At 36.3% G+C, this 24724-nt stretch overlaps 5 protein-coding genes across 7 annotated transcripts in view; 3 read left to right on the top strand and 2 right to left on the bottom strand.

The window, feature by feature from the left end:
• Positions 1-19153, bottom strand: part of LOC129788392 (pseudouridylate synthase RPUSD2-like) — a 138284-nt gene extending 119131 nt beyond the window's left edge. For 2 of the 3 annotated variants that reach the window (XM_055824414.1, XM_055824413.1), the window contains exons 1-2: positions 19041-19153; positions 18726-18980 (exon numbers count right to left, since the gene is read on the bottom strand). In XM_055824414.1, coding sequence (XP_055680389.1) covers positions 18726-18980; positions 19041-19073 — 288 coding nt within the window. In that variant the 5' untranslated portion in view covers positions 19074-19153. Of the gene's footprint in view, positions 1-18725; positions 18981-19040 lie in introns of those variants that run through there. The other variant, XM_055824411.1, reaches the window with a different exon arrangement.
• The window catches only part of LOC129788401 (N-acetylgalactosaminyltransferase 7), a 783634-nt gene that overhangs the window by 450771 nt on the left and 308139 nt on the right, over positions 1-24724 (top strand). The gene's annotated exons all lie outside the window — the stretch shown is intronic.
• LOC129788461 (U6 snRNA-associated Sm-like protein LSm4) lies at positions 19312-20172 on the bottom strand. Its single transcript, XM_055824564.1, has 5 exons — positions 20071-20172; positions 19970-20011; positions 19807-19905; positions 19614-19721; positions 19312-19547 (listed from the first exon to the last, which is right to left on the bottom strand). The coding sequence occupies exons 1-5, from the start codon at positions 20071-20073 to the stop codon at positions 19356-19358; spliced, it is 444 nt and encodes a 147-aa protein (XP_055680539.1). The 5' UTR covers positions 20074-20172; the 3' UTR covers positions 19312-19355.
• Positions 20236-21112, top strand: LOC129788452 (metallo-beta-lactamase domain-containing protein 1). Its single transcript, XM_055824553.1, has 2 exons — positions 20236-20427; positions 20511-21112. Exons 1-2 carry the CDS (start codon positions 20253-20255, stop codon positions 20984-20986), a joined length of 651 nt encoding a protein of 216 aa, XP_055680528.1. The 5' UTR covers positions 20236-20252; the 3' UTR covers positions 20987-21112.
• Positions 21170-24689, top strand: LOC129788403 (heparan-alpha-glucosaminide N-acetyltransferase). Its single transcript, XM_055824448.1, has 4 exons — positions 21170-21289; positions 21524-21934; positions 23132-23517; positions 23587-24689. The coding sequence occupies exons 2-4, from the start codon at positions 21544-21546 to the stop codon at positions 24523-24525; spliced, it is 1716 nt and encodes a 571-aa protein (XP_055680423.1). The 5' UTR covers positions 21170-21289; positions 21524-21543; the 3' UTR covers positions 24526-24689.

The following is a 24724-nucleotide window of genomic DNA, read 5'->3' as shown; positions in this document are numbered from 1 at the left end:
CATTGTTTTCATCCTATTGAAATTTTCCCTTCTCTTGTGCAAATTAGCTTTATTGAATATTTATGAAAATTCTACACACCAAGTCATAAATGATTTGCCATTCATTCGTTTTCTGCTATGGGTTTGAAATTTCTCGGGTTCCTCCGTGAAATTCCATGAAAGGCAAAGAAAATGTCTCCCCCACCACCCCTCCGGTACCTGATGAAAGGTCATGAGATCGTCTTGTGCTAAATAAATTTGCAAGAAGCTTCACAAATTTGCACAGAGGGAAAATCTCAAGGAGCAAAATTCTCTCTCACTCTCTTTGTGGAAAATTGATATATTCGGATAAAATTTCATTAATTTTGTATGCAGAATGGAAATAAAATCAATCCAATTCGCAGATGGTCTCTTCGTCTGTTTCTCTTTTTTTTTCTCCACTCCCCAGGATTAGGTACACTTTATTGCGCCCAGAAAAAAAGCTCCCGTGAAGACAAACAAGATAAATTTCCCATAAAAGAATTATGGACAGAAAGTCAATGATTAGATAGGAGTATAGGGTGGAGAGGAGAATGGAAAAAAGGCACACAAAAATAAAGGTTTTCTCAAGTACGAAATGTTTGTACTAATCAATAAACAAGCGCTAAATGTATCGAAGGAGAGCTTTTCTGGTTAACTAACATACATGTGCATATGTATGTATACCTCTTCGATGGAGAGTCCTTTTGTATCGGAAAGTGCCGCATGATTTTCTACCTTGTTTTTGGCCACTAAAACACAATTGCTGAATTCTCTCTCGATATAACAAAGATATTTACCTTTAGCTTCTTTAGTCAAGGTGCAGGGGAGTACAAATGTACCAATTATGGTTGCAATGTTTCCCGAAAAATATCGGGAAACTTTCAAAATTCTCACAAAGAACTTCAATACAAATTGAATTTGTATTTCAAATTAATAAATTAATTATTTTTTTTAAATAAACATGGAATCCTATTGAAGAAAAAAAAACTCTGAATTTTTTTTCTAGGAAAAATTACTGAAACTTTCACATGGCTCTATCAAATGAATTTCCCCATTTCGCCTACAAATATTCCCCACCGCAAATTTGCGGCACTCTCGTCGTATACTATCTCTATTTTACTCGTCAGACTAAATAGTTTGAGTCGGTTTGAGTGTATATTTTACTTTTAGGAGTATATTAACTTGAACTGGTGAAGCGTTACGATTCTCTTGTTGATTTTGTAAATCTAACTTTAGCACGCACACAATCAATATGCACACCACATAGTGTTATATAGCAAATTTTATATGACCATCATTCCCATACTATGTGATCGTCCTCTCCCTTGCCTCCCCCAACCCCCTCCCACGTCGCACAAATTTATCCTGACTTACCCACTGCCGCCAAAATTTTCATCAGCACGCAAGGCGGATGGAAAATTTGCGAGAAGAGCTTTCACATTACCTACATACATACATATACGCAACACCATCCCCATATTCAATGCAAAAGTCAGCAATATATGGGGGCGGTTGTGAGGAGCACCCACAGTTTGAGAGCTTTCTCATGTGTGCGAAAATGGAGTATTTGGGAATTTGTATTCATATTTCATTTGTGAAGATGTCTCACATGGCTTTTCACACAATCCTCTGGGCACATTTTCCGCCAATAAAATTTGCTACACAAGTCAATTTTTCACTTGAATGGACCACATGGTCCAAGACAAGAAAAAGAAGAAAATCTTCGTCTGTGTGAAGGAAGTTAATCAAGACAATTTTCTTGTGATTTTCTCCGCAGTATCATAATCACGATAATGCACTCGATAGTGTTTCCGCTTTCACCATCATCTCCGGTGTTTCCTTTCGTCCTTTTCCCCATGAGATAATACAGCTCAATGAAGAAAAGTCTCTCACACGGCGGAAGGTTCTCAATCTATGTGTTTGTGTTGAGTTTTCTCCTTCCCCCACACATAGAGTTGCTAAATTAGTTTGATTTTTCTAGATTAGAGATTTTTTTTATCGATCAAATTTTATTTTTAAATCATTTTCCGGAATTTCCCTAAAATTTTTATTTTTTTTTGTTTTATTTTGTTAAATAACTCGAGATATGAATATTTTAATTGAGATTTAATTAAAAAATTCAGTTTAATTCATGCTTGCCTTTTAATAAATAAGATGGAAATTCCACACAAAATAAATGAATTATAATAAAATCTATAATTTCCCAAGAAAACAACTCTACTTAATCATTGAGTGGATTTATCCGCCTTACAAGATTCCACCACCCAACTGGGGAATTAGTGGTGTGAGATGGTATATAAATTCAATGAGGAGACTAGAGTAGAAAATTAATGAAAATTTAGCACTATTAAAATGGGAAATGCCAGCAAAAGGGTTTCTCTAATCCACCAATGGAACTACCCTCTTCTTTTTTTTTTCACCAAAAGGGACACGCGAAGGAGTTTTCAAGTGATAAAAATGTCTCAAAATTTCCAACAAATAGCTCAACTTTTGTTCTAAATCACAGTGAATTTCTTCTGTGTCTTTTGTGGTGATGTTAAGGGGAAAAAAGGGAAAAGGCAAGTTTGCCATTTTCCCTTTTGTAACAAATACACACAGCCCACGGAATATATATGACAGGGGGGTGGGGGTGGTGCAAAAGGCAAGAAAAGCGACGACAGTACAAGATATTCCACATGACTCTGAATGGTGATAAATTTCGCGTCAGCACCAGAATATTTTTCCTTGGTAACATTTGACCGCCACCCACCCCCTCGTAGGGAGACCCACCAACAGCAGCATTTTCATGGGGAGCTCCCCCCACCCTGTGTGTGTGTGTATAAAAAAGCCCCAGACATATTCGTGTGGGTGATCAATAGACGCGCCTTTGGGATTTATCAGCCATTTATTAGAGTATTGTTGGAATGTGGCAAAGGGTCGGTATGGTGGGAAAAACATACACACACCGGAGCTTTTTCCCCTTGCACCGTATTACGGAACCCCCCCCCCTACGCCACCCCCAAAAGCCTCCCCCACAAATGTTGCCGACATTTCTCACAGTCGAAATTGCCAGTGAATTTTTTCTTCATTCACCTTCCAGGACTTCTTTTTTGCTCCACCATTGGTTTCCTTGCACGAATTCACTTCCCACCCACTAATCTGCTGTTGTTGCCGAAATTTTCCTCGTATGGAGGGAATTTCCTGACTAGGTATACTGTGAGGAAATTCTGCCCCTTCGGCTAAAACTATGATGATGACACATTTTACCACAAAAGGTAAGGCAAACATTCGCAAAAAAAAAGATTCTCTCATAAATGAGAAAATGAATATAGAAGGTGGAACGATGGAGAAAAGTCAAATATCGTACATGGAAAACTGAAAAAGTCTCATCAATTTTTAGTACATTCATCCAATGTTATAGAGTTAATCGCATTTCATTTGCAAATTGAATTAAATTTTAATGTAATTAAATTAAAAGTTTAAACGTTCCCACTTTTATTTTTAATCAGACGACATTTTTTTGTTTTAATTTAATCAATATTTCCTGATAAAATACATATAATGTTTTCCCAAAAAAGTTCGGATCTAGAATATGAAAGAAAGTTGTGACCGAAGAACCATTTCCATTGAATAAACTCAGCTTTTTCTGTGAAATGTGACTCCAAAAGAGATAAATAGTTGGGAATAAATTAACATTATTTTGCATTAATTTACGGCAAAAATTGTATATTTATTTCCAACGCGGTTCGGGGTGCTTTGGAAAGCTCACTTTCGCGCGCGCGGGAATTTTCTCCACGTAGTGCAAAAGCTCTTGCGTGAGGAAATTTTCCATGCGGGAAGGAAATTGCATTAACCCATTGTAGACGCAGCACCACAACAATATGTACACTCAAACGATTTTATTCAATTTTGTGAGACAAAGAAATAATAAATGGAGTGCTTTATGTAAAATATGCACCACCAACCCAGAGGAGAGAGAAAAAAAGAAATATTTATCATTCCCCACAATCTTTCTAAGCCAAAAGTTAATTTTGCATACAGAATACAGGGTGGTTTTTATGGTAATTTAACTATTAGTTTGAATACTAAAAGACTACGGGATTTATTTAATTAATACTGACAAAGCGTCGGCATTAAAAAGAAATTTAAACTGACAGAGAAATATATATTTTAGCTGTGTTTCTTTCAGACACAGCTTTTGTGTTTTTTAATACTTTGGGAAAATTTTAGAACATTTTTAAAAGTATTTTAATAACATTTTTCAATGAAAATGAATAGAAAAATTCATTCAACGTCATATTGATGCTTTGTAAAACACGAGAAACCAGACAATTGTTCCGTACGATGTGAAACATAATGAAAAAACAAGAGAAACTAAAAAAAAGAAGAAGTGAAAAATATAAAATTCAATTACGTAGAACAGAATAAACCAGAGAATAGTTCTATATAAAATTTTTTAAAAAAAATCAGAATTAATTCCTTTAGACAAAAAAAAAGTTTAGGAAAAGGATAAACTGTTCAACTATTTTAATTCATTTATTACTATTTATTAATAAATAGTTTTCGAGTATTTTACCAGGACAAACTACAAGCTAGTTTAAAAAAAATAGAACAAACAAATCCTTGACACACGCTAATATTTTTTCAATTAAGGAATATTCTCTAAAGCTCATTCCCTGATTGATACCCAAAAGGAAACATAAAATGTTCTCTACTCCTCTTCACCAAAAACATTTCCGGGATTTCTGATGGATTCTCGTCTTCCACACAGCACGAATTCATGTCTTTTTTTCTTTTCAAAAAAACATTTAAACCCTCTGAAGGTACCATTGCAACCCCTCAAGCTGTCAACCCTATATTTGATTTAGCGCAAAACTTTAATTGGATTATATCCCCTTTAGATGAATTTACCTTTCAAGCAAAACTAAAATTTCCTTCTATATACATTATATTTATAGTGAAGATGAAGAATAATTGCTTTTTCTCTATACATTGCATAATTTCCTCTATGCGAAAGCACGTGCAACGTGAAAGCATCTGCATGAAAAATCCAGACAATGTGTGGTGGAGATATATAAATTTTCCCCACGTGTGTGTGTACAAAGCAAAAAGAAACCTCATGGGTTTTACATGGGCTTTACTTTGGGGGGAACTTTTGGGTGCGAGAATCCCATGTGAGTTCTATAAATATTTTGGCGGTACGCCAGTCAATTCCTTGTTGGAGGCCTCCATATCTAACTTCTCGAGAGATTTTCAGGCCTTTTCCTTATTGTTAGACAATTGTTTTACTTTTTGTGCGCCTCTCACATTTTTTTTTTACTTCATCTTCATCTTCTTCGCTCTGCGAGAGAATCATGTGGCGCGCCAGAAGTATGTAAAGAGTAAAGAAAAAAAAAGAGAACATCATGTCTTACATGAGATTTATTTGAGATTGTGAAATGTTCTTTTTTACCATCGCAAATTGACAATTAATGTTTTTATTTGTGCTGTAGTATGAAAGAAATTCTCATTCTTTTACACAAATACCACGTACTGTATCTCCTCATTTTCTTTTCGCCTTGCATGTTGTTGTTATGTACAGAAGGAAAAGCTGTGAAAGCTCAAAGGTGGAGCTTAGCGAGAGAATAAGGGAAAGAGAGGGTAGTTCTATGGGGGGATGTTCGTTTCTTGACAAAAACTTGTGCGACACGGCACCGTGACTCACTTTCAACTAATCATCATTAAAATGCAAGTGATATCGTGTAACACTAAAGAGATTATGTGAAGATTATATTACCCAGTTGGTAACATGAGGAAAAGTTTCAACCAAGGGGTGTAGTAATTAAATTTTAAGTAGAACATTTCACCACAAATTGTATTTTCGTCGGAAATTCTCAAATAATTTCTCTCTCAAAATTTTCAGTGAGTTTAGAAGGAAGAAATCTTTTTTTTAGCTTGGAGGTGAACTTTTGAAAATTCTTGGTTAAAAATCTCAATTTTCTTCCTTGAAATTTTAATCATTTTACTAATTGCTCCAATATAAAGATAAAATTGTTTTTCAAACAAGTTAAACCTCACACAGAATTTTATCAGAATCATCACAACCTTGTACCATTAAGGCTCTCTTCCGACTTGTTCTTTCACTTACAAATTTTTCTTGAAAAGTTGTCTAATTTTCACATAACATTCTCAACTCAAACTCTCAAAGAATTAAAAATTCTTTGCTAAAATAATTTAGTAATAAAATTAAATGCCATAACTCTCAGCTAAAAAGCTGTTGTACACCCCTTGATCTTCCAAGACCTGTGGCAGGGGTAAAAGTTGATGCTGTGAGGGTAGACAAACCCCTTAGCCTTATATAGTGAAGAAGATGCTCTGGCAAAAATGGGATAAACCCAAAAGTAACAGTGTTGGATAAAATTTGATAAAATATGACAACATTTTAATCACTTGGGAATGTATAAGATGCTATCGCAAGGAGTGCTTCCACCAAGCTCCATAACTCACACCCCCTCCCTTCTCCACACCTTCCCCCGTGCAGAAAGCTCCACGGAGAAGAGTGTTGTCTGTGTGAAAATATTTACCAAGCGTGATGGTAGAGAGATGAAGATGCAACGAAAAGATGTGTCATATTTACTCATTTTTAGATGCAGCCAAGAAGTTGAAGGCAAAGCTATATCGTATTTCATGTTCACATGAGAGATTTCCCCCCCTATCAGCTCCGCTCACAGCCTCCAATTTGGCATGCATGTGTTAACACACCGCAGCAGCTATTTGTGAATTAACTTAACAAGTAGTCGCGAGAAGGTAAAGAAAAAAGTCTTGGTGTGTATGATCAATATAGGGACCAAGGTGAGCCAGAGTATGTACCAGCTGACACGGTATTGACACGAAAGTGTTTGCTTCGAGAGTACAAAAGAGCAATTCCGAAAGATAGCCACATTGGACGATTTTATTGCACTTTTTTACTGTCTTCTCGATATTGTCATCTCTCCAGATTTTATTGCGTCCTCCTTTCCTCGCCCCCACGTTTGTACGAAAATAAAATTTATTGCTCAAAATTTCTTATATTAATTCATACTCCTTTTTTTTCGGGGAAGGGAAACTTCTTCGTCTTCTTGGTGTCAATACATTATATTGTTTGTTGCTTGAGCTCATGGGGGGACTTTTTAGAGCTTCCAGCGGAAGCTTTTTGAAAGTTTTTCAAAAATATTTCAAGTAGCAAGTAAACAACATGCAACAATGTAATACTGCCTTCCTCACAATTCTTATGAATCACACACAATTTTGCTCTAAAGTGCTTCAATTTTCACAAACTCCGCAAGAATTGTATAGAAAAATTATATCAAGGTTGTGTGCGCGGGGAAACCTATAAAAGACAGACTAAAAGGATCATAAAAGACCAGCAGCAAATGCTTTTTAATAGTTTTTTCATTATCCTTCTATCTGGGTGTAATATTTTAATAAAGTAAGGAAGCTTTTTATTCATTAAAATACCTCCATTTTTTTCTGGCTTTAAATTAAGAGAACAATTGGTTTTTATAGTCTTAGGGCAAACTGCCAGAAGTGCTCTTTCTAATTTCACTTGTATACATACATTATATTGTCAGCCAGAAAAGTCCGCAAATTATTTTGTCTTAATTTATATTAATTTAAACGAATTATTATGTCTGCAACATTGAATTTGGGTTAGTAGGTAAAATGTCTGGCTTATTTTGCCCAAATGTAATCCACCACTAGATGTCGCTACAATTATCCGTAGCCCCCTGGTGGGAAAATTCAATCTTTACCCTCCTGTCCACTAAAATATAATCCAACAATGTATAAAAATGTAAATTCTCAGAAATAGTGCAAACTATCAATTTCAAAATAAATTCAATCGAATATATTTTCTTGGAGTTTGCCGTCCGGCAGGTCCTTCCCACCCACTCAAATGCTATTTGTATGTATGAATAAGGAATAGATGTAGGTATATAGGTACTTTTCATGTGAATAGCTACACTCAGGAAGTACCCACAAAATACTTCCTCGCACCACAATCGCCAAACCGATATTTCTTCCTTTTTACCCGCTACTCTCACTTGAAAAGTCCGTTGAGCTTTTTCGTGCGGACGGTAAAATCTTCCTCCACACTCCCGCGCATGATGGAATTTATTTTCGAATGTAGGTGAATTTTGTGCATTTTCCTGTCGCCATTTTCGAGGAAATATTATGCAGATACCTAAAGGGACTACACGTCTCTTTTTTTCCCCATCCAACACATCGCGCAAAATAAATTCGAGCACACCGGTCAGAGTTCAAAAATGGCTTTCACCTCAATTCCCAACTATGTACTACGCTGTCTAACCCCGCGGTGGGACTCTTTTTTGCATTAATTGCCACCTCTTTTTTTTCTCTGTATTCATCAGTGAGTACTCCCAACACCCGGTGGTGCAGTTTGCGATGACTCTTTGAGCGTTTTCACGTGATATGCTTTGGAAATTCTCTGTGATGCGAAAAAAATGTCGCACGTCAATCAATTGGCTACAAATAGTTGAGTTTTACAAAAAAAAAACTGAGAGAGTTCCCCTTGAAAGAGGAGGACTTTTTTCTTCATCTTCAATACAAGAGTTTCAGTGGCGCGTTCACTGGGTTGTTGATGAAAAAGAAAGAACAGTAATTTAAGATGAACGTCCCATATTGTTGGTGAGAAAATCTCAAAAAGTCGACATAAAAGCTAAAAATACGCATCAATTTTTATTCTTCTCGCCGCTCATTTTTTTTGTACGCACACACCGCATCCTATAGGCCAGTATGTGGCCACATCATGTCAATTTCCATTGAAGAAAATTCCCACCCATCCCTCCCTCCCCCCGAAAGTGGGTGGTGTAGGCTAATTGATTGAACACGGGAGATACAACTCTTTTTTATTTGAAACAAAAAAAAAGAGTCAACAACACAAAATTGCAGAGAAATAGAATTAAATTGCGACGCGTTGATGCAGAGATTGCGGAGTGCAGAGCTTTTTTTGGTCCATGACGTCGTTGACAAATGTTGACCGCAAAAAGGGGTGGAAAATTGAAATGAAACATATTTGCTGAAGCAGAAAAGTTTATCCTCAGCGCGGAGGAGAAAAAATTGCCTACACTCAAATTAATGGATGTTGTAAATTTTTTGGGCAATTTTCATGATAAAAACGATTTTTTTTTATGTAAAATAAAAATTCTTGCACTCATTTAACTTTAATTTTGCTGAGGTGGATAAGTTTTAAGTTTAATTTTTTCTAAATATTTTTCAATTTAGATATGATTTTTCTAAATCTTCTGAGGAAAAATAACTTATACAGAGCCTAAATTTTTAGAATGTTTAGCCCTCATCCTACCGCACAAAAGAAGGTGGAAAAAAATGGGGAATTTTGAACCCCTTTAAAATTTACAATATTCAACATAATCTGTATGCTGTAAACATAGATTGTGGTTAAAGGAGAATGTTTGAAAATTTTTCATGGCATTTCTCCGCATTTTATGATCACTAAACTCGGTATAATTTTAATCTTCTTGCCTCCCCTTTTGACCCATTGCCGGGCACACATTGCTTTGCTGTGTGTAATGATGGAAAAAATGTTGTCTGCAGGATAGTCGACAATATTGTGTTTGTTACACAACACCGAAGAGCTGTGAGCGGTTGGGTATTAATGCTCGCGGGGAATACTTTGAGGGAAGGAGGAGAAATTTTTTTTTTGTTTAATACAAAAACCACGGGATTTTTTTAATCACATTAATTAAATTCTATATGAAAAATGCCATAGCCCCCTTATTTTTTTTATTCCATCCCCCTGGTCCACCCTTTATAGTGATTTTTGCATAACAAAGGAATATGTGACGCTTTTGGGTTGCTCGAATATTTTCATTATGCTGCGTTTGATGGGAAAAATGTTTGCTGGCTGGATTTTTTTTGCGCGTTATTAAACATAAAGAGATTACTCTGTGGGCAAATTGTTGTGGACATGTGTTTTTACAAAGAGAAAATGATTATAAACATAAATTTACTATATTAATAAAAATAATATTGTTTCCCAGAGCAAATTATTCCTCATTTTTGCTTATCATGTCAACACACACAAAAAATCCCTGCACATAAATTTTTTTTGTGCCCCCAAATGCACCACGGAGATATTTTAAAGCGATGTGCACACGTTTAGCTCTATGCTGGCACAATAATTCCATATTCTTGGGGTAATTAATCTCACTGTGAGAGAAGTATGAAGCAGAGGTCTCCGAGACCACTTGTCCAATATTCATTCCACTGACCACACACACTACCCACAGTGCATATAGTCATTGGGAGAGTTTGCGCATAAAATGTATTTAATTAGAATTCTTGCAGTCAAAATCACTCCTGAGGATGATTAAATGGTCTCTGCATTGTTTCGTGTCGTCAAAACAGCGCCAAGGATCGTATAATATTGCATTTCACTTTGTTTAATTTTATCTCATTTTATTTGCAAATCTCAACACTAATTAGAACTAATTGCCTCATCCCAACAATGTTTTGCATATGTGTGTACACCTCGTGTATACCTCCAAAAGACTCATTACTTTACAGAAAATATATTATTTTCGTCACCGTGGAATCTCACGATTAAATGTCAGAATCATTTAGACGTTATGCTTTGATGACTTTTTGGGATTGTAAAATATGGATTTTCTTGTTTAAATTAATTATATCATCTTGCAGGATGTATAGCTAACCTAATAAATATGTTGCTTATAGAATCAATTTGTATGCAGTTTGTAGTACAATTGGATAAAGCACTTCAATTTCAATGTAAAAGTTTTCGGTTCGAGTCTCAAGTCTCTCACTATTTCTTTCTAACGTTTCCTTCATTTTTTCCCCTATTTATCAATTTATCACTTAAAGAAAAATGGGAAAATCTTACTTTTAAAAAAATCTAACAGATAATTTTCTTCTCTCCAATTATTTTCGTGTAAAAGAAATATTCTGCAGTGTGATACTTCAGCAGACTGGTTCACTAACACTTAATTTACAATTTTCCCACGAAATATACTTTATAAAGTGAATAAAATGAAATTGCAGTGTTCCTGCCGAAAAATATCGCTTAACATGCCCATTGGCGTGAATAAGTCTACGGGAGAGGGAGGGTGTGGGGGGCGAGGTGGCAGCATGAGAAATGGTTCGGTATGAAAGATATAGATGGCAAAATTGCAGACTTTTCTTTCTCCCCCCTTGCCACCATTCGTGCGCTTCCTTTAAAGGGAGAAAATTAATATTTTCTCCAGGAAGTTCATTCACTTGAAAATTAATTTCTATGCACGTCCCAACCCAAGCTATATAACCCCTCACTTCTCCCAAGCTTTGCAGCAATATCAATTAAATTTTCCCCGCTGAAGAAGATATATAATAAAATATCCTTTCAGCACGTCATTCTTCATGCACCTCTCCCAAATGAAAAGCCACACAATTTATCGCACCACATGGCCATGGTTGAGTCAAGAAAAAGGAATGTGTTTGCTTTATAAAAATTTTAATTTGCAAAGTACGTCTACCGCCACATTAAATTCACCCACATTCATTTTTTTCCTTCTTCTCTATTTCTATGTTATATTCACCACTTCATATTTTGTCTCATATCTAAGGGGTTTTTTTAGCACTATATATCCACACCACTATACCATGAAAGTGTCTTGTAAGCTGAAATAGTGTGTAGAGGAGGAAAAAAGTTCGCCACACATACTATATTGCATCCCTCCCATATACACAATTGAAGCTTATACTGCAGCTTGCAACACTTTCAATTTTCTACCCATTTTAGGAGCATAAATATATGCATGTTATAGGGCGGGGATTTAACCACAAAGCTAGAATTTTTCTCACAATTTCTTTATCCCTCCCACCCCCCCCCCCCCAAAGCCCCATGACTAGGCTATTTTTATCTTTTCATCTATGGTACAATATTGAAGATATTGCATGATATTAAAATGATTTCAAAAGCACAAGCTTTTTTGACGATATACAACTTATTGTTTTTTTTTTTTAATTTATGCTAGAGCTCTGATAAAAAAAAAAAGTTGAAGACAGGATAAAAAAATCTTTAAAAATTATTTTTTATTATATTTTATTGAGAAAAAAACGGATCATTTTCTTTAAAGTCAAAGTGTTCTTTTCCTAACTTTTGACAGCTTTTGTCGTTTTAACGTTTGATATTTATGCAAAAGTTTAACGTTCCTCTTTCAATACATATTTATTGTTTTTTTTCTTATATTTGATGTTTTTTTTTCAATCATTTGACAGACTTTTAACGATGTTTATCAAATTTACGACGTTTCATATGACGTAAAAAATGCGTTTTTGAACTTTTTTTTCGTGGAGTTTTTATCCTAAAAATAATCTCTTTTTGCTTCTTAAAAAAAACCTTAATTTCTGAAATTTTTAAGGGTAGATAAACACCAACATTCACTCCTAACAACGCCAATACGAAATTGATTCATCCATGCTTTAGAAATGTATAAATAAAAAATATATATGCACTTGTATGCAGTCTATTCACCTTGTTTGTATAGAAGAACAAAATAGATGCACCAACTAAAATCCCTTGCTTTACAAGGAAGAGTATTTCCCAGTTAAAATTCACAACAGGAAACGAATTTTCACCTACTTGTGCTTGCCTTCTTTTTTTCTCTACTCTCAACTGGCACCACATAAAAGCTGCTCCCGACCATTAAGTTGAATGAATAAAATGTGGAAATTTTGCTCTTTAGGAGACTTTCTCATCTCTTCTTTTTTTTTCTTGCTTCTCCTCCCTCTCTTATCATCCCAGCACTTTTGAGAGCATCTTCTTTTTTTATGCAAAACACCAAAGGAATAAAATCAATGAGTGTGCGCCTGTTAATATTTTATTGGTCTCTTAGACGTGTCCTCCCATTAAAATGTTAGATAAATTCACTACGATAAAATTTTTATTAGAAAACGGAAAGGTTTTTATTTCCGTCTCCCCCCTTTACTCCATATGACACAAAAGTTCCTCCTCCGCGAGTCTTTTAGTTCTTCTTCTTTTTTTGGGGGGAGCACGGGTTGCAATCAAGCTCACCCCGTTGAACCCTGTGGTGGTCATGAAAAGTCGTATTCGAATAAAACTTTATATAGGTACCCCGAGAACGCGACAAATCTCCCCATGGATCATTTCCAATTGCGAATCCCTCTCTAGTGGGAAATTCCCCATTTCCGCCAACACATTTTCCCGCAACCATCATCCCAAATTATCCCCTAATTGCAATTGCAACTGCCGCATAAAAGAGCCAAATGGCGCCCTCCCGTTTCACCCACATATAAAATTCACGGGCATTTAATGCTCTATATAGTACCTATACGAAATATCCGTTTGGGAAAGTCAGTGGTTTTTTTTTCGTGCGTCTTTTTGTGTAAAGATTTTTCCCCGCAAAAGACATCACAGAGTTGAATTGAACGATTTCGAGTGGGTGGACTCTGACTGTTTTTTTTTTCTTTTCTTATTTTCCTTCATTCCTTCTTTCTTTTCCACTTCGCAATCTCCAATTTCCTCCCACCCCGCCCACTCTACCCTCGCGCGAGATCACAATGAAAAGAAAACACACGGGAAAATTGTATTAAGACACTCAATGTAACAATTCAAACAATTTCCTATTATTAACTTTCCTAGATTGGTTTCATTCTCCTTCTCGATATGAAAAAAGAATCTCTTCGATTTACATTTAAATTTAGATTGGAGGCAATTTGCGTGAGAAGAACAAGCGCTTCTTTGGCTTTACTTTCTCACTCACACACTCTTTAAATTGGAAATTATATTTTTACAAAAAAAAAGAAAATAATCCCTGTGGTATTTAATTTTGGAAATAGAAAAGGAAAATTCTCCGTAGATTTCTCTAATCTCTCTGGAAATTAAAATTCAAGAATCGTTCTTTGGGGAAAAACAATATAGTATAATTAAAAAAGAAATTAACCCAGATAAGAATTTTTTGTTTTCGCCCCAATTACAAGAGCCAATTCTTAATAAAAGTTCTCGAAATTTGCCTTAAAAAGTTCTTAAACTCTTCTTTGAACAAAATCCATTTGAATTTTATGAAAATAAATTTTTTTTTGCTCTTTTGAGGCGCTCAAATTCAACAAATAATTTTTTTCGTGAGTACTAAATCAATAACCAATCTTGCATTAACAAGTAACTTAACCCTTTCACTACCGCATGAAACACAGAAACATTCAAACCTTTCATCACGATATTTACTGTATGGATGTTCTCAGGAAAAAAAAATATTTAAATTAATTTAAATGCAGGAAAATAATAAAATTTAACGTTTAGGTAAGTGTATGACCCAATGAACGCGAAAGGGTTGATTTCTACTCAAATGTAATTAAATTCTGCATTCAGCATTAATCTCTTTAGCCTAACTACCCCAGTAAACCTTATAAAAAACGTTCATAAGTGCAAAAAAAGCTTTAATAAATGTTAAAATACCTTGACCAACAATATCCCAACTATTTTCCGTCGTAATCAGCAGTACATCGCTTTATCTCATAAATTCCTTGACTTCCTAAATCAATTTGTGGCACAAATCTAAATTGTTTCACCTTCAAAATTTTAATTTAATACGACAAAAACACAAATTGCAAGCACAAAACTTTTGAGAAAAAAAACTCTTTTGGAGAAATGTGACATCGAAATTTAATTTCTTGTCACAAGATGGTAACAAATTTTCCTTGAAATGTTCCTTCCTGTGCCCACCCTCTACAAATGACCTCCATGAAAACTCTAAGAAAACTCATTATGAACGTATTTCTTCACGATGAGAAATTCTCCTTTCATATCTTTTTGTCTCATTTGATGAGCTTTGCCAATACTCCGATGATTCCTTTCTGTGTTTTTTGAGGACAACACTACAGCTGGATTCTTTGTGTGAAATCCCATCACGCATATTAATGCATCCACGAATGAATGGGAAAACTCTAATAAATGCCAAAGCTTTCGGGTGTGCCATTGGGGATTTTCTTTGTTCACAAAAATATGAACTTTTACCCTCTATGGATTTGTCCCCACACAAAAATCCCCATTCTCTTGGAAATTCTTCACAGAATTGTAATTTTTGTTGCTTCGTGAGCTTTTTGGTGGTTCAAAAAATAAAGCTCTATTCAGCATTTTTAAATACACTGCGCACATCTCAATGAATTTATAGATTAAATGAGCTTTTGTCAAGGGTTCTTCCCCAAAAAAACAAAGAGAGGGGAAGGGGGAGAATGTTCATTGACTATCACACTGGGGAGTTTTGAGAAGTGAGTTGTCCTATTTAGTGGTTTCTGCGGAGAATACTGAATTAGATACACTGCTGGCTAGGAATTTGACCTCAAAATCTGCTCTACTACACAGTATAGCAGAGAGTGGATGGGTTTTTGTGCAACCATCCCTCCCTCCCTGAAAATTCTATCCCCACGAGAGGCGATGCTCTTCAATGTGATTTTCCTCACATCCACTTGAACATCATCCCCAAAAACCTTCTAACAAATGGCCAAGAGTCACCCCCCCTCCCCCCCACAGTTCCCTTATGGTCCCCATCTAGTGAACTTTACAGTGGTGTTGGGTGAAGAGAAAGAAACATATGGGAAGCTCTTTCTCGAGAATGCAGGGCAATTAAAATTTAATCTATAATGTACTTCAAGTAAAGCTCCACTAGATCTCCATATAATTCCATGAAAAGAACATGTGAGAGGAGGTCAAAGAATAAATTCACGTGGTTGTTAAAATTCAAGAGGTCATGATTATTTTGAATGGTTCCTAAAGCGAATTATTTAATTCATTTTAAAACTCTATTAGTGGGAAGTTTAATTCATTGAGAAAATAAAATTTAATGGGATTGTTAAAATTAGATTGAGAAATTTAAGAACATCCCCCACGAGTTATTCTGTAAAGGAGTTTATTCATTTCTCTTCGTTATCTCTGTAAAAATTTTTTCAAGTTGAATTTATTTTAAAAATTGGTAATCATACTGACTTTTCAGTTTTGAATAGTTTGAGAAACTCTTTTTAAAAATTACTCTTGAATACATAAACCACACCCTAATTCTAATTCAGATTTTTTTGCTTGAATCATATGCTTCATGGACTGAAAAATGAAGTATTCCATAAGGAACGTAGCATATGATTTTTTTTTAATAAATCTTTTATTATTTTTTTCAGTTGATTTCAGTATAAAGTAGAAAATATATTTCTTTATTTTCAAACAACGTCAAAACAGCACCAAAATAAACTAATAACCATCTTTGCAGATTAATCAAGAAATTTCTTTTAAAAACAGTTCTAAAGAATTTTGGAAAGGTATAATGGGTCAAAGGCAAGTCAAATGAGTTCCAAGAAGTAAATGATAAAGAAGACTATTGATATTAATCCTCTAAGGAGCCCACAAAAAAATTATTTCTCTTCTTTTTCCAATGTTTTTTTCACCTCATTCCTTTACAAAAGCTCTATATCATAAATATTTCACACAAGTATCGAATTATAAACGAAAAAATAAAATATCAATGAATAAGAAAAAATCAATAACTTTTTGAACACGATATAACGATTGATACAATGTAAGAGGTTTTTCCTTGAAAATTCCATCAATCCTCGCAAACGAATATTCTTTCTTTTCACCGAAAACACACAAAATAGCTTTTGGATGATGCAGATCTTCCCTTTCCAACGAGTTGTTTTTTTTTTATTATTATGAAAAGCATAAAAATATGCCATCAAATTCATACCATGATTGACAAAGAACAAATTGGATTAGATGTTGATGCAGGAAAAAAATGAAAAGGAAACACATAAAAGACGAAAAAAAATTCAGTTGCATCGAAAGGAAAATGCGTCAATAGCAACCACTTCAGTGAACTTATTGAAAATGCTTGTCTTCCAAATTCCCCAAACAAATTTATCAACATTCCTATAAACATTTTTTTTGTTGTTGGTTGAGAGACAAACTTTTTCAATTGATTTAACAAGGGAAAATGGAAAACTTTCCTCCTCCAAAAGTCTATTGTCAAGGGAGAGATTTTCAAATGGGACAAAAAATTGCCCCTTCGTGACTCACGGAAAATTCAATCGATGTTTTCCAGGAATTTATACATCCATATCGTACACAACCCCATTTCCCCGTGAGTTTTAATCCTCAAATTTGCAAAAGCTCTTTATAATTAAATTCCTTTTAAATAAAGAGAGAGAGATAAAAAAAAGTAACGCCGAGAGTATTGTCTTACGCTGCGCTTTTCTCATTAATTTCTACGCTATGTTTTGAGAAAAAATATTTACAGGGAAATCCAATCCGCAAATAGACATCTCATTAACCCACGGATGATCCTTCATCATCGCTCATATAGAGCACGTTTGCCGCGGGGGAGGGCCCAAACGGAGGATGAAGTTTCTTTCGGGGAGAAATAAAATGTTTGGATGAGAATTTTGGATTGAGCTGAGCCGGAAGGTGGGAGGTAAATTTCACGTTCTGCATTAAAATCCATTTAATAAAATACCACGGTGCTAAAACTTTGTTCTGATTTTGCCATTGTTGCAAGGATATTCCGCCTCTTCCTTGGAATTTCCTGCACTTTGAACCAGAATGTACAACAAACAGAGTTGCTAAATTTGCTAAAATTCACCTTTTTGGTGGAATTAGATTTTTTTTACAAGAAGCTTTCTATTTGAGACTTTGATTTAATCTTAAGGAGTTTATTCAGTTCTGTATTGGAAAATTTCTTATCAGAGAAAACAATCTAGATTCGTGTTATCTTATAAGGAAAAACATCGCCAAACTTCCCATTTTACGCTAGAATTAACTGAGAAAAGTGTCAACAAAGATTTATTCAAAAAAATGCAAACAATTACGTCACGATTATATTTTTTGTTTCTTTCTATTTAAAAATGAATTATTTATTTATATTAATGCTTCAACGATGACTTTTGAGAAGATATTTTATGCTTCATGCATTCAAACAGAAAAAAAACACAATAATGACGTCATTTGTTGCGTTTTTTAAAGAAATTTTTGGAGGATCTTTCCAATTGATTCTAAATTCACTTTTTTTCAAACATTTTAAAAATTTACGCAATTTCCAATAAATTTTTCGGATGAAAGGCTTTTCCATACAATGTTTGGTAAACTCCTTTACTATGCTGCTATTTCAATCATTAAAACACATCAAAAAATTTAATTTTACTTATTAAAAAAAATTCTTAAATTTTTTTTAAGAAAAATTTCCCAATAAATCACAAATTCTTATTAAAATCTTAATCTTTTGGCATTCAATCTATGAAATGGGGAGTGAATCAACTCTGTTTGTTGTGTATCCTTCTCCTGAGAAAGTTGCAATTTCTTGCACACAGCACAGAATGAGGCTTTTGCATTCGTTTTCTTCCCCCCAGGGAAGGGGTTTAAGGGTGCAAAAGGTGAAGTTACAGAGTTCCAGAGGAAGGTAGAGGAGTATCTCTCAGGAATTAAGGAGGAATTGCCAAAGAAAATGCTTCCCTAACTCAACTTGTATCCTTACCCAAATAATAGAAAAGAAAACACAGTCAGCTGCGTCTGTAGAATTTTTTAAAGGAATAAATTGGGGGCAATTATTCCGGAAGATGGTGAATAAATTAAGGAACTTTTCAAGATTTCTTTTTATGAATTTCTATGTAGATTTTAAAGTATTTTTGAGGATTATTCGAGATTTAAAGGGATACCCGCAATAACGATAACAAAAAAAAATGAAAAAAAAAGGACTGACCTGGCTAAGGGGCTCAAACCATACCCCATCATCGGGATTCTCCCTCTCTGGTGACTCAGTTGTCCGGAAAACGAGGATTGTGTCATTCTCCACAGCTCTCCCCGCAAGTTGTGTAGCCGCGTTCTGCTTCAGACACTTTGTAACTTCCTCACTCATCTTGATACTCAACAAATTCACCGGATTCACAAAAATCTTCCCAGAATTTCCCAAAAATGCCGGCAACCCCTTCAGATTCGTCAACCAAAAATGCTTTCTCTGAAAAATCACAAATATCAGCGGTAATTTGCACTGTCAACACACACATGTGATACTTACAAGTCCACTAATTAACTTCCAGGTGCACTTCATTAAATTTTCCAGAGAAAATTGCAGGAAAAAGCAAGAAGAAAAATACACTCGCGTGGTTTACAAAATCAAAACAATTTTGTGAGGTTATGTTTGTTATTTTGCTCAATTTCCCGCGATTGTTGCACGAAAAAAACCGAAGTTCTGAGAATCGTAGTTCTTTCTATTCCAACGTTGCCAATTTTCGCACCTGCTAATTTTTTGCATTTTCCGGCGACTTTTCTGGGAAAGAAAATCCAAATTTGTTTCTTTAAATGGAATTTATTCTTCCGAACAAACTAAAATCTATTTTGGGGGCATCTTTTTCTGAGGATTATTCTTATTTCCTTGAGCCAGGGGGCGATTATTGGGTGCCTGACGGTTTCCTTGATCTCGTCGTCCGGAAAAGGCATTATTCCTGTTTTGTTGATTCCTTCCGCGTTGATTTTGCCCTCCGCGATTCTGTTTGTTCATCTCTTGGCGATTCCTTGTCTTTTGCTGCAAGAATTGCCGAGAAATTAGAAAGGATTCAATGAAATATTCAAGACAATGAAGTTTTCTTACCTGAACATCCTCTTTCACCATATCAATAACCTCATCGGGGATACGAAGGTATTTAATGGTACTGCCTCTAATGTAGCATTCAGGCATCCTCCAGAATCTGTCACCATCCTGGAATATATCTCAGAATTATTACAAAAATCTGAAAAACCCAGGAAAGCTGAAAGAGAATATGAAAGAAACGAAAGAAACTTACTTTTGACGTGCAAATCACCTCACGGAGATTAATATTCATCCAGGTATCGCAGCTGACCAGATGTCCATTGTAGGTTTCACCATTTTTCAGCTCCACCAACTGTTAAAAAGAAAAATATTGAGAATCTTCCTTTAAAGTTAAGGAAAACGTTTAAAAAACTCACCATCGGGTGGCTTTGGGCTGTTTTCAGCAGAGACAGAGGGAGCTGGAATGTAGGTAACACATTAAATCTCTCACATGATGATTTTTGCACCTATGTCTTACCATTTTGTGTTGATTTTATCACGATTTTTTCAGAGAAAAGCAAAAATTTTCCTTCTTGTTTACAAAAATTGCGGCTTTGTTTTGAGAAACACCAATCGTCAATACTTCGGGAATTGTCGCAGTGCTCTCGTACCAATTCGTTCCAATCAGCTGATGCAAAAGTGTGGTTATGTGCAAAAGAAATGCCCAATTGGAATGAAATAATTGTTCTCTTTGATGGATTTTCCGAGGTGAAGAAAACAAGTGAAAATGGGGAAATTATGCTTGCAAATTGCACATGCACTCTCATAAAATCCCAAGGAGTCAACATAATCATCGATACACTCACATCGTGGGATTCTTCAAAGCTTCTTGCCGGTGAGTTTTTTACGACAAATTAAATTAGCTCATAAAAGTAATTTAATTGCTTGTTTTTGTCGGTTTTTGTTGTCCGTAAGTAGCTCTGGAAAAACATAATATTACCCCGAGAGACATAAACTTTGTTGTATCCACCCACGGGCATTCAGATCACGTGGGGAACAATAATCTCTTCCTCGAAGCTGAAAAACATATTGTTGGGCTGAGTATTTCAAAGGGGGAAACATACTTCCTGCACGACTGGACTGATCCTTTTGTCATCAATGAGGACATTAAGATTATCCCAACTCCTGGACATACAAAGGAATGCATTAGTGTGGTTGTGAAAGGGAGTAATTTGGGGGAAACTGTTGTGATTGCTGGAGATTTATTTGAGCGGAAGGAAGATATCCTGGATGATCAACTTTGGAGGGATGCGGGGAGCTTTTGTGAGGCTACACAGAGGAGGAGTCGTGCAAAAGTTGCTTCAATTGCTGATACCATCATTCCTGGCCATGGTCCGGCATTCGCTGTAACTCCTGAAATGAGAAAATCCCTTCAAGAGCAGTTTGGCAGTTGATCCTGATCATCCTGGCTCAAATGTCTTCCCAAGAAAAAATATTCAGAGACGCAAAAGTTCAGATTTTATGTAAAGAAATAAAATCTTTTTGTGAATTAACAATAAAAGTGCAAATTGTGGGTGTAATGAGGCTGTATTGTAAACGCTCCCCATATGGAGAGAGCAGCGCGAGATGCGTAGGCTGGAATCGCATGGAAATGTCAATTCTTCAGCAGAAGCAACGGGCAGTTCGAAGAGAGTGAAAGTAGAAATTGATCAAAACAACTTGCAGCACCATTCAACGCCAAAGAAATCAAAGATAAGGTAAGAAATTCCTTTAATTTTCCAATTGGGTCTTTCCTGACCCTAAATTGCTTTTCTCCCTGAATTAATTGCTCCGATAGTGCTTTGTGGAGCTTTGGGCAGAAATATTTGTGGAGTAATTTACAGCTTTGGGGATTTTCGGTGAAGCCCATCGAAGTGGAAACAATGTCAAGGAAATCCACGATGTGACCCCAATTCCAGCTGAAAGTCTCTCTCTCTCTCTCTGCTTTCCAGCAACAGCGGCACACTCCACAATGGGCAGTTGGGTGGAACAGACAGTGCCTGAATTTCGGAATCTCGATCTACGGCGCTTGGGTGTCGATGAGGCCTATCTCAATGTGACATCGCACTTCCCAGCATCCCTGTGGCTGTACTCCCTCTCCGATGAGTGCCATCGGTGTCCGTACAGTCGCATCCAGGAGATCCGTCGCAGCCATGTTCTGCGTACATCCACAAAATTCCCCACAAGTTGGCGCTTCTACGACCGCGATGTGGGCCCATATGCCCTCCAGGCGGCCCAGGAGGCGCGAATCGTGTGTGACGTGCGTCCGGAAATGGGGGAATTTGGGGTGTATGATGTGCTCATTGACAATGCGGGGAAGTGCGATGTGACCACAGCTCTCGAGCCAGTCAACATTTATTTGCGTAAGTATTTCATCTCTCTGTGTGTCCCCCTCTCTGCCTGCTAAATTGCGCCCCCATACAAACACTCTAATTCGCCAATTTACCGTGAAATTCCCGAAGAGCGTGCAAAATTATCTCATTTTCACAGGAATTTTTTTTTCGTTCATTCATTCACGAGATTGGCAAGAAAAACAAATTTAAAATTCTTCTTTTTTTTTGGGTGCGGGAGGTGTTTTTCTCACACTCTGCATGATCTCACTAATCAGCACCAAAGAGGTGCTTATTTAATGATTTTCATTTAACAGCATTTAAATCAGCAAGAAAAAAATGAAGATTAAGCGCATTTTCTTCACAAAGCCACAAATTGGGGAGGTCAAGGTGTTCCTTTTGGGTTTTTTTTAAGTAGCAAAAGAATCATTAAAAATCAATTAATTATAAAAATTCCCAGTAAACAAATTTTGCCAACGATTGATCAATTATTGAGTCAATGTATTCCGCATGGAAGATCAATTACTGAGCAATCAAATTGATCAACAACATTTAGGTAAATATAAATGATCAATCAGATAGAAAATTATCGCTCAATTTGTAATCAATCTGGTGTTGTTAATATTGAGCATACATTGACCTACTGATTGATAAAAAAAATGAAAAATAGTTGATCATCAGTTGGATAATCCATGAGTCCACATAGATGATCAATTATTCAACAATCAGATCAAAACTATTCGTCAATAGTTGATCAATCCATGATCAATAATTGATTGACGGGGAAATCATTTGAATTGATGGAACCCGTAATAATAAAGAAAAAATAATTGATTGAGTTATAGGTGACTCAATATTGATAGTATCAGTAATGAGCCTCTGTAGGTCATCATAGATGATCAATTATTGCGCAATCAGAATTGATCTGAGATTGGTCAATTATTGAACAATCAGTATTGACCAATGATTGATCAATCTGATTGATTCAATTATGATTGAGCATTTGTTAGCTCAATAATTGGTTTACATGGAAGTATAATTTATGATTTTTTTACACCTTGAATGCCCCACCTTGTGTTCTTATCAATCATGCTTCTGTAAAGCATTTATTAAAGCATATATACTTAAAGCTGATTAAAGCCTTCAATGGTCATCATTTTCAAGACTCTTCATTTATTTATTTTTTGTAAAATTGATTTCTTATCTCTCTTTATTGCATCTTTTTTGCAGCTTTTGTACTCTTTATCATCATAATCATCGCCTTTGTGGCTACAGTGCGTGCCACAAATATTGCAAGAAGTTGGTACAAACGTCGACGGGAGCTACAGAATAACCCTGATGGGGTGCAAGAGGAGGAAAAACCCCCAGAAGTACCGAAGAAGCGACTGAGGAGCTTAGATACCTTCCGGGGGCTATGTATTGTCCTCATGGTGTTTGTGAATAGCGGTGCTGGTGGGTACAAAGCCCTCGAGCATGCAACATGGAATGGACTTCACTTTGCTGACGTCATCTTCCCGTGGTTCCTCTGGATTATGGGTGTTTGCATTCCGATGTCTGTTAAATCTCAACTTGTACGGAGTGTCCCCAAGAAGGATATTCTCCTCAATGTCCTCAGGGTGAGGAGAGCAGTTGCGCCCAGATTGGCGAGGATTTGTTAATTTAATTCCTTAACTTGATCTTTGCAGCGTTCAGTGACGCTTTTTGCCATTGGGGTGAGCCTGAATACAATTTGGGGTGCTCAGTTGGAGAATTTGCGAATTTTCGGGGTTCTACAGAGATTTGGGGTTGCCTACCTGGTTGTTGGGGGCTTGCACGTGATCTTCCGCAAAGTGGGCAATATCTCACCACAGAATGCCCTCAGTCGGGCTGTTTTTGACATTCGTGTCCTCCTCCCGGAATGGTGTGTGATGCTGGTGCTGATTACAGTTCACCTTGCACTGGCATTTGGGCTGTCCGTGCCAGGATGTGGACGTGGATACCTCGGCCCGGGTGGGATGCACGAGATGACGCACTACAATCACTGCATTGGTGGTGCAACGGGGTATATAGATCGCAAAATTCTCACCCTGGATCACATCTATCAGCATCCAACGGCAAAACAAGTCTACGGATCGGAAGCATTTGATCCGGAAGGCTTCTTTGGGTGCCTCCTGAGCATCTTCCAAGTCTTCCTCGGGGTACAGTGTGGCGCCATTCTCCTTGTGCACTCTGACTGGCGGGCAAGAGTCAAAAGATGGAGCGTTTGGGGTGCTGTGCTGGCTTTTGTGGGTGGTGCTCTGTGTGAATTCCGCAAGGAAGATGGGCTGATTCCGATTAATAAGAATATGTGGTCCCTGTCATTTGTTCTCGTAACTTCCGGCATGGCTTTCGTCCTCCTGGCCATCATGTACATCATTGTGGACGTACGAGGGGTCTGGCGTGGTGCTCCACTTGTGTACGCGGGAATGAATGCAATTGTAATCTATATTGGACACCAGGTATTCCACAGGATGCTACCTTGGCACTGGAGTATTGGCCCCATGAACACACACTTTGTGCGTTTATTAGAAAGTGGCTGGAATACAATGCTCTGGGTGGGAATTGCATACTATCTCTACAAGCGAAACCTCTTCTACAGCATTTAATGGCAAAAAGAGTGAAGGCAACATGTGGTGGCGAACTCACACCACATCCACCCCCATTTGAAGCATCAAGAAATCCCTGATATTGCTCATTATCTCTTTGTCAAGACAAACGCAAAATTTGCGCTCAAACCATTCAATAAATGTAAGTTTTTAATTGATTTGAATTATTTTGTTTATTATTTTTTCATTTTTTCTTGAG

The sequence above is a fragment of the Lutzomyia longipalpis genome, chromosome 2 (assembly GCF_024334085.1).
Source record: "Lutzomyia longipalpis isolate SR_M1_2022 chromosome 2, ASM2433408v1".
NCBI classification, from domain to species: domain Eukaryota; kingdom Metazoa; phylum Arthropoda; class Insecta; order Diptera; family Psychodidae; genus Lutzomyia; species Lutzomyia longipalpis.
Note: the sequence above shows the minus strand (reverse complement) of the source record. Positions and strands in the feature narration are given on the sequence as shown.